General features: G+C 38.3%; 1 protein-coding gene across 1 annotated transcript in view; it reads right to left on the bottom strand.

Moving 5' to 3' along the window:
• Nucleotides 1–1,311: 1,311 nt before the first annotated feature.
• The window catches only part of LOC148085437 (dynein regulatory complex subunit 11), a 9,663-nt gene continuing 1,371 nt past the window's right edge, over nucleotides 1,312–9,603 (bottom strand). Inside the window, exons 2-19 of the mRNA XM_087782568.1 lie at nucleotides 9,400–9,603; nucleotides 9,219–9,335; nucleotides 8,943–9,125; nucleotides 8,799–8,870; nucleotides 7,430–7,635; nucleotides 7,235–7,319; nucleotides 7,084–7,173; nucleotides 5,999–6,074; nucleotides 5,762–5,868; nucleotides 5,612–5,692; nucleotides 4,731–4,786; nucleotides 4,579–4,661; nucleotides 3,584–3,691; nucleotides 3,312–3,511; nucleotides 2,007–2,093; nucleotides 1,758–1,935; nucleotides 1,463–1,701; nucleotides 1,312–1,407 (exon numbers count right to left, since the gene is read on the bottom strand). The exon at nucleotides 9,400–9,603 is cut by the window's right edge and continues 124 nt beyond it. Of these exons, the coding sequence (XP_087638694.1) occupies nucleotides 1,312–1,407; nucleotides 1,463–1,701; nucleotides 1,758–1,935; nucleotides 2,007–2,093; nucleotides 3,312–3,511; nucleotides 3,584–3,691; nucleotides 4,579–4,661; nucleotides 4,731–4,786; nucleotides 5,612–5,692; nucleotides 5,762–5,868; nucleotides 5,999–6,074; nucleotides 7,084–7,173; nucleotides 7,235–7,319; nucleotides 7,430–7,635; nucleotides 8,799–8,870; nucleotides 8,943–9,125; nucleotides 9,219–9,335; nucleotides 9,400–9,603 (2,268 nt within the window). The remainder of the gene's footprint in view (nucleotides 1,408–1,462; nucleotides 1,702–1,757; nucleotides 1,936–2,006; nucleotides 2,094–3,311; nucleotides 3,512–3,583; nucleotides 3,692–4,578; nucleotides 4,662–4,730; nucleotides 4,787–5,611; nucleotides 5,693–5,761; nucleotides 5,869–5,998; nucleotides 6,075–7,083; nucleotides 7,174–7,234; nucleotides 7,320–7,429; nucleotides 7,636–8,798; nucleotides 8,871–8,942; nucleotides 9,126–9,218; nucleotides 9,336–9,399) is intronic.

Genomic DNA, 9,603 nt, shown 5'->3' with positions numbered 1-9,603 from the left:
ATTACACAGAGTTCTCTCTCATATACGCTTAAGGTCTTTTATTATTTTGACGTGGAACAAATACACATTTATCGAAAGCTGAACTTTGTTAAGAACAATTTAAATTCAAGGGTACGTCTGTCTTGCCTTCCTGATGAAGTGACTTCCTGGCATGTTCAACTGGGAGGAGGTCCAAGGGCAGATGCAGGAGAGTCTCTCTTGAATGTCCTGGAAACACCTGAACTGAAGAGCTCGAGAATTGAGTTCTGGACATCTGTGCTTTGGCTGGTACCACCACGACCCAACCCTAATATGTGACCTCTTGTCCTTCGTCGAAAGATTATTTTGGAGCTTGTATCAGAGACATCATATTGACAGATGGCATCATAATATCACACCTAATAATACAAATATTTATTAACCTAACCTAACCTAATGTGTTTTTGGTATCCCTTGTGTTATCTCAGGGTCAAGGTGACCTAGAGGCCCGAAAGCAAATGTGTGACCTGGTTTCAATGAATACATATGCAGTGGTGGAGGTCGTTCACTTTGACCCAGTGATCGCACATGGGATACCACAGACACATGTGTTTTTGGCCTCTCGGTTGAAGAGATAACACAAAGGATACCAAAAACACATTTGTTTTCAGACCTCCGCTTCACCTCGATGGGTAGATAGCACAAGGAATACCACAAACCCATTTGTTTTTTGCCTCTAGCTCACATTAATGAAGAGATAACACAAGGGATACCATAAAACACATTTGTTTTCGGGTATCTGGGTCACCTTAACCCAGAAACAACACAAGGGATACAACAAACACATTTGTTCGGGTCTCTGGGTCACCTTGACCCAGAAACAACTCATGGGATACCACAAACACATTTGATTTCGGGCCTAAGGGTCACTTTAACCCAGAGATAACACAAGGGATACCACAAACACATTTGTTCTTGTCCTCTAGGTCACATTGATGAAGAGATAACACAATGGATACCACAAACACATTTGTTTTCAGGCCTTCGGATCACCTTGATCCAGAGACAACACAAGAGATAAACCAAAAGAACCTCTGTTAGAGACTAAAACTGCTTAAAAGTATAAAACTGACAAATAACATTAAACCTCTTCAAGTTGGATTTTCAATACATTATTTTATTTTAAAAGAAAAAACACAGGATTAAAAACTCTTGCAACAAGAGGCAGAAAATAAAAAGATGATTTAAAATGTCATTATTTGATCTTAAAATAATGTTACCATAAGTACTGAACACAAAAAGTGATGAGAAGCAACATCCATATGAGCCTCGAGTCATGATGGATCCATTCATTTATTTTTTGCCTTTCTTCCCAGCCTTGGGAGGCTCCTCTTTCCCCGAGGCCGCCTTGATCCTCTTCTTCCCCAGCGGCGTCTTGGTGTACCAGCTCTGAAGACCAGAACACGTCACTCCACTGAGGCTGAAACAACCAGCACCATCTCACCTTCAGCGCCTCCTCCTCGGCCTGGAACACGGGGTCGATCCTGGCCAGCGGGGTGATGAACTCGGCCGTGGTCAGCGGTTTCCTGGCCTGCTGCCGGATCCGGCTCTTGGTCAGAATGTTCTGGAGGACGTGCACCATGTGACCCGGGGTGTAGCCGTCCGAGATCTTGGCCAGGGAGCCCACGTCCAGCTCTTTGGTGATCTCGCCGCCGTGCTTCTCGATGAGTTGCTTCCACAAGACTGGAAACATCACAGTAACTCTCGTGAAGAATCCGTCTCCAGGACGATGTTCTTACTGTATCGCGAGCCGTAGTCCGGGCGAGGGATGAGCAGGATCCTGCTGAAGAGTTTACAGAAGGCCTTGACGTCAGCGGCGACCGGAGCTTTGGTGGTTCCGATCACAAGCACTCGGTCCTCCGCTTTGATCAACTTCAAAGACTTGGGCATGTCTTTCTTCAATCGTTTGGGGTCCAACTGTGAGATAAATCTCTGCTTTAGTCAAGAGTTCAGAAACAAATTTCTATTTTCATCCGTTTTTTTTTTACCTCTTTTTCATCTTTAGGAACCTTTTTGTAGAACATCTTCTCCGCCTCTCCGACCCAAATCACTGAAGGTTGCATCAGTCGTGCAACCTGTTGTTGAAATGATGATAAAATGAATAACTTTTTTTTAATTAGGTTAATAAAATATTAAAAAAAGCTACATATAATTCACTTTTATAACAAAATTACATTTGTGAACACACAAATAAATATTATTGTCTTATTAAGTTTACAACAATAATAATATATAAATGAACTTCCATTAATCCATATACAAATGAAAGTATTTGTAAAATGTCAGCTATAAATATAATGTTAAACACAATATATATGGTGAATAATGGTGTTATAATTTTTTGTTGTTTTATTTTTAATGTATGTATACATATATAATACAATATATATGGTGAATAATGGTGTTATACTTTTTTGTTGTTTTATTTTTTAATGTATGTATACATATATAATACAATAAATTGTATTAAAGGGATCGTGATGAAAACACTATTTATTGATTTCTTGTCAAACTCCTTCAAACTATTTTCTAATTGATACAATGACATTAAAAATATTTTATTTGAAATACCAAAACTTCCAGACTATAGAGCACAACTAAATATAAGCTGCACCAACTTAATTGTTAAAAAATAAAAAATTGCACCTACAGCGGTCCTTTATTTATCACGTGGATTTCATCATAAACCTGATCAGCTCCCATAATGCTTTGCCGCCCAGCCAAACAATAACAGCTGACGATCACTTTTGACATAGCAACATAGATGTTGTTACTGAAGCTATTTTCAATATATTTAATTATTCAGTACCGTGTGCAAAAAATAATCTGCAAAACTATAGAGCTGCAAGAGGTTTCTTTCTATTTACTTATAAAAAATATTTAGTTTTTAATTAAATAAAGGTTCTCCCCCCGAGAAATGCTTGTTAAACTGCAGTAAAATTGTCCAAAAAAATTGTCATTGTTGACTGCAGGTCATCTGCTTTGATTTGTTCGATCTAGTCATTTTTTACAATTAATAAAGTTCTTTACGCTGCAGTCTCCAACATCTAACTATCGATTGATTGGCAACAAGCATCTCTATTTCCTTCTTCAACAGCCAGATCGATCACGTTTACTTTAAAGCTTCTTCATACGTATTATTTGTAGTGTTACTGTCTAAACTAAATTACACCGTCTCCCTCTTGTTGCTACAGCGCCTCCTGGAGGCCATAAACCCCTAGAAGCTGCTACAAGTTGAATAAACCATAATTACAGTAAAGATGTTGTTTGAAATAAAAGGACTTAAGCGTCACCTTGAACACCATGTGAACCATCATGGCGAGGCCAGGCTTCCCAGGATACTTCCTGGCCGTGTTGGTGGGCGAGAGGTCGAACAGAAAGGCGCCCGTCTCCCGACAAATGGCGTGGACCAGCATCTTCTTCCCGACGCCCGCCGGTCCAGCCAGCAGGATGGACTTGATCAGAGGAGCCTTTTCATGGACCAGCTGCGAGCCTGGGAGAGATGAAGGTACGTTGGTCTTTGTCCTGCTCTATTGTGCTTTCATATCGTGGATCAGAACATCACCTAACGGTAGGACGGCGTACAAGGACAGGACCTGTCGCACGTCCGACAGGGAGGGCATGGGTTCGATGTCGTTTTGTCTCAGCGTGGTTCCAAGGTAGCTGAAGTCGCCTGGGAAAATAGAATGTTACGCTGAGTTTAGTCGCATCGAGGAGTCATTTCACGTCTCTTTAACCCATGTGTTATCTCAGGGTCAAAGTGACCCGGAGGCCCGAAAACAAGGTATACCTTAAACACATTTGTTTGAGGGTCAATTTGACCCTGAGACAACACAAACACAAACTATTTCTACTCATCTTTCCCTCCCCCCCAAAAAAAGGATCTAATTTCCTCATATTCCATTTAATTAATCTATGAACTTCTGATTTTCTTCAATGTAAATAAAGTAAATTATATATAATTATTATTGTCGTTATCTACGTTTAATCTAATATGTATTTATGTTTAATATTTCTGTTAACATTGTGAAATTGTGCATGAATGCTCCTTCCCAGGTGCAAAACAAATAGACTCAAGGACTCATTCATTCCTCGGGCTATTAAATTGTACAATTCTGAGTTGGGGGGCAGGAGTGGAGTAAAAGTATCATGATGTTCTGTTCTATGTTAGTCTTTGTATCCTTTGTCTTTGTTATTTTTCTTTGATCTATGTTCTTTATCTTTATCTTTATGATTATATTATTTATATTATCTTTAGATTTAGATTGTATCATCTTGTTCTTATTTTATTTTGATACATTTTTTATGAAAAAATGCTGTATTTACTGTGGTTATTGGAAAAAAACAATTTAGTAAAGTTCAATCAATAAAGTTCTACCTTAAATAGCTGCTGTGACAACTCAATTATCCTGTTGGGTGAATAAAGGAATATCTTATCTTAACTGAGGCGGTCAAGCGTGATGAGCGTAGAAAGTGTGTTTGGCGATCACATGCCAGTGGAGGGCAGCAAGTGACTTCTATTGAGCCGCAGCAGGAAAGTTCTGAAGAATCAAATCTCACCCAAGTAATCCTGCAGCTTCACCGGCTGCGTGTCTCTCAACAGGCCCTGTTGCACCAGCTCCTGACACAGAGACTCCAGCGTCCTTGAAGACGAGTCACAAGGTCATGGGTTTAGAGATTATGACGTCTTGACGAATGATGTGGACGCTCACCTGTCGACTGTCAAGTCCTTCTCCTTTTTCTTCTTTCCACTTTTTGCACCTTTTTTCTTCGTTTAAAAATGGACAAATATTGGAAATCATGAATAAAAGTGTGGGTATTTTTTTGAGATGTCTAATGTATAATGTAGTTAAATTAATATGGTGTTTCAGGAAGTTTTACATGTTAGAAAAACAAAAATATAAAGACATTAAAACCACCGTCCATTTATGTTGTATTATATGGATTCATTTAATCACAATAATTCACAATATTTTCTCCACCTTAATTACTTCTTACTAACAGTCAATAAAACACTTTAAAAACCAACATTTTTTTTTTTTTTCTAAAAGCTCTTCTTACAAAACTAACTTTTAGTGCCTTACTTTAACATGTACTGTATTCATTTTGGCGTTAAATGGGTTAAAAGTTCAGGTCATGTCTTAAATAGATGTTGGACTCTATTGTATCATCAGTGTCTGTTTGTAGAAAACTATCTTTTCATGGAAATATTTACATTAGAAAATTATCTTAAGCCCCGCCCACTGAAACACTGTTTTTCTGGAGATTAAATCTTGTTTACCATAACCACACCAACTCTGCTGTGATTGGTCAAACTTCGAGGTAATCAATCCCGGTGATCTCAACCTCTAAGGTACTCATTGTATAAACAAAGCGGGTGTGATTACAGCTGGCTGGAGGAGGAGTGAAGCCATTATTATAATGGACTCTGCTCTCGTAACCTCTCGTTCGCCCAGATTTCAGACGGGGGAGAACTTTATAAAGTAATAAAATTCAAAACATGGTCATGATGAGGGACTTACTGAATCAACTAAATGTTTACAGCGGTCGTCGTGAAAGGAAAATGATTAATATTGTACTCGATCGTGAATACCTTGGCTTTTCCTTTTCCGCCCTTGTCTTTGTCAATCGTTTGCTTGAGCTCGTCCAGCATGATTCTCATTTGCTCGTCCACCTGCAACAAACCAGAATGTTTTAGTTGCTTGTCTTAAGCTAAGCTGTGATTCAAGCCACGCTGACGCACCTTTATCCGGATCTCTTCCTCCACGTCCACTCGCTTCTCCTCCTTGATCAACTCGATCTCGTGCCTCTGGTTGAAGTTCGTGGTCTCGTTCCGCGTTTGCCAGAAATCTAAACACAGTCGGACCGGGTCATATCATGACTCTTATGAGTATAGTTTGAGCTCTAAGACAAGCTGTGAAACATTTATTTATGACCTCAAAAAAAAAGCATATTTTCTTCTCCATCAGATCATCAGTACCTACAAACGTTTTGCATCCCAAGTCCAGGTCTGACGTGAAAGCTGAAGGCTGCAGCTTCAGTCCTGCATCCTCATCCTACAGTTAAACACAAACATATTGTACAATTCAGGCCTCAAACGTTACTGTGAGGATAAAACACTAGGAGCCACAAAACCCTTTTGGCTTTTAAAATGAAGTATCATTCGCTATAGTTACTTTGTTGTTTACCCTTAACACTATATAGAAACAAACTATAAATTAAAGAAGCATTGATATTTATCATAACAAATGTTTTGTATTGTGTTTTTACTGCAGTTGAATTGAAGTCTTAAAGCACTTTTAACTCTGAGAGGTTATGTATAAATTAAGATTTAATATTCCACCATCATCAGTATTAGTATTATTATTATTGTTTCAACAATGCAGAATATAACTATGACCAAAAACTTCTGCATTGAAGGACTTTTATTTTAGTAAAATTTCCCTTTTTTAGTTTAGTTGAGTTTAAACAACCACACAAAAACACATCAATGAATACACAGAAAATACAAAAATAAGATGAATAAAATAAGGGGTTGCTTGTACATCTTTTAAAGTAAATAATACACAGTGATACACTGAAAATACATGTTGTCTCTGTGTAAACCACAATTTTCTCCATTTGTATATGCATTTCTCTTCTTGTTACTTATTCTTATGAGTTGGCAATTCCGACTAGTTGTTTTCAAACCTTAACTAGTTTATAATTAATAACATAATAATACATTCGATGTAGAAGAAAAAAGTTAATTTTTTTCTTAGATCTGCACAAATTCTAAGTTACATTTTTGACTAAACCAAAGTACAATACTTTAACGGGGTGTTGTGCGTGTTACTGTTCCTTTAAGAGACAGGGGGATGATTGTAAAGGAGAAACTGTTGTTGTTCTTATGCTCTTGTTCGATAAAGTCCTAAAGTAACATTTTATTTTTTTGAAAGGCAAACTGAAAGAGGGAGCTTCTCTTTTTCGTGCACCATTCGAAAACGCTTTGAATAAAATACCCACATGGATACGTTATGTTTTCAAACACCAGCTGAGACTCATCTCTCTGAAGGAATGTATCACCTCATCCTTTCGCTTGTCTTTCCCATCTTTCGCATCCTTCCCTTTTTTGCCAGACTCCTCCTCCTCCTTCGCCGCCAAATCCTCCAGAACCTGAAAACCCACACGTTACTATATTAGCTTTTCATGATATATTTTGGCTTTATTTTAAAACCTGCTCCGGAGTTGTCTCAGCAAATATAAGAGTGGAGCCTCCTTCTTCCTCATCTGGATAGTCTGGGAAGGCTCCGGTCAGTTCTCTAGTGAAAAGAGAAACAAACTGGTCGAGCAACAAATAGAACTGGAAGCTCCTAAAATAAGTTGTTTTAATCATTTCATATCATCTTGAAGGACGTCATCCGTGTCTTACCGACACTCAATAAACCACTGTCTGATCTGCTCTTCCATCGTCTTCCTCAGGTAGTGACCTTCGGACACGCGGAGCTGGTTTGTTATCGCAACCAGAGACTTCTGGTAGTCCTCCTCATACTCCGCCTGTTTAATCCTCGTGCAAGCTTCATTGGCCAGAGCAGCGGTTTCTGCAGGAGTTGGCATCTGGAATTTGGGATCCATGACCTGAGATGGATGCAGCGGGAACATCAAGGATGTTTTTTAAGGAGAGTCAGAAAAACAACCTTTTTAAGTAAGTTGGATAGTTTTGATTGAAGCACAGAAACAGTGGTAAGTTTTGAGGGATATATTGACGACAACAAAACCTCTTTATAACATCATAAAACAACCTAAAAATAGTAGAATTCAACTGGAATACTCAGCTGGATATTTACTATATGTTCTATATATACATATTTACTCCTTAAAAGACAATAATCACTATAGATTTATACAACTCCTGGACTTTTACTTTTAGTAAAAATAATGTAATTCAAACTACAATTGGTGCCGGTAAATTTAAGAAAAGTAAAGTCATTTCAACATGATACCAGCAATTGATAGGAAATTAAAGGGAAGACAACACACTGTGTAAAAGAAAAATGAGGGGAAAAAAGTTTGATATCAATATTTCTCAAGAAGACTGGATACATATTTGGCAAGTCTACAATCTCTTCACGTATCTGGAGGGAACAGGGTTAGTCATCAGATCAACCATGTTGGAGGAATTGAACAGTATAAAATACAGTTTAAATATTGGCAGGTTGTGCATCAAGTCATTGAAAATGTATTGGGGTATAATATTCCACATTCAAGTTCTGTGTTATATCTGGGCATAAATCCAATTTTGTACACAAGGAAGACAAATGTGTGTTTAAAATACTTGGCATAATACAACGTTTAAAATCCCCCACAATAGAAGAGTGGACTCGCATTAAATGTGAAATATTTGAAATGGAATTGCTGACTCAAAAGATGAAGAAACAAGAAGAGAAATGCATAGACAAATTGAGAAAATGACCTTTGTTTACACAGCGACAACATGTATTTTCAGTGTATTTATGTGTATTATTTACTTTAAAAGATGTACAAGCAATCCCTTATTTTATTCATATTATTTTTTGTTTTATTCTGTGTATTCCTTGATGTGTTTTTGTGTGGTTGTTTGCTTTAATGCAATAAAACTAAACAAAAAAAGTCAAATTTTACTAAAATAAAAGTCCTTCAATGCAGAAGTTTCTGGCCATAGTTATTTTCTAGAGGAATTAACACAATGCAAAATGATCCTGTATTATCTGAGCTCAGAGTCTTTGATTCAAACTTTTCTAAAATAAGTGTATTTCACGCACCATTCCCAGGAAGATCATCTCGGCCTCTCGGGCAGCTTTGGTCTTCTTTCGTTGTATGTATCCTCTCCACACCTGCAAGACCACAGATCTTCACGCAAACATGACACTGACGCTAGAAGGTTCACGAAGGGGTCGATAAATAACCTTCTGAATGGATATCGCAGCCAGATCCGGGTTGGCTAGTCCTTGCTCTTTGGTCTTCTGCAACATGTTCATGTCTCGGCTCTCTTCGTTCAACCTCGCCCTGAGGCGACCCTGGCGAGCTCTCTCCGCCATTTGAATGATTTTTATGGCGTCTTCGCGGCTCATTTTCGGAGTCACTTCCTCCTGTGACCAACATCAACAGTAGTGCGACAACTTGTTAGCAGTTTAACAAATGAATGAACTATCAGAATATATATATTTTTTATTTTTACTTACTTCTGGATTTTGAATGACCACCGTTTTGAAGATTTCCCCCATCATGCACTTCTGTTCTTGGTAATCTTTGCCCTGTTCAGCCATGAAATAGTGAGGTATGGGGATATCAAGATGCTCCTGATAAGACATTGTAAGCAATTATTTACAAAATCCCTGTTTTTAGAAAAATCATGGGACTCACAGGAAGAAGCTTCATATCATGAAGAATATCGTCCATGTAGTGATACTCTGAGAACTCGTGTTCAACCATTTCATTCTTCAGCTCCAAGATTCTTCCCATGACGGGCTCAAGGATGGCCCGGATGACCCTCCTCTTCTGCGGGTGAACCAGCTGGTCGTACACCTTCTCCAGCCGCCGGAATATTTGGATGTACCGCACGTAACG

The sequence above is a fragment of the Callionymus lyra genome, chromosome 2 (assembly GCF_982586985.1).
Source record: "Callionymus lyra chromosome 2, fCalLyr1.hap1.1, whole genome shotgun sequence".
Lineage (NCBI taxonomy): Eukaryota > Metazoa > Chordata > Actinopteri > Syngnathiformes > Callionymidae > Callionymus > Callionymus lyra.
Note: the sequence above shows the minus strand (reverse complement) of the source record. Positions and strands in the feature narration are given on the sequence as shown.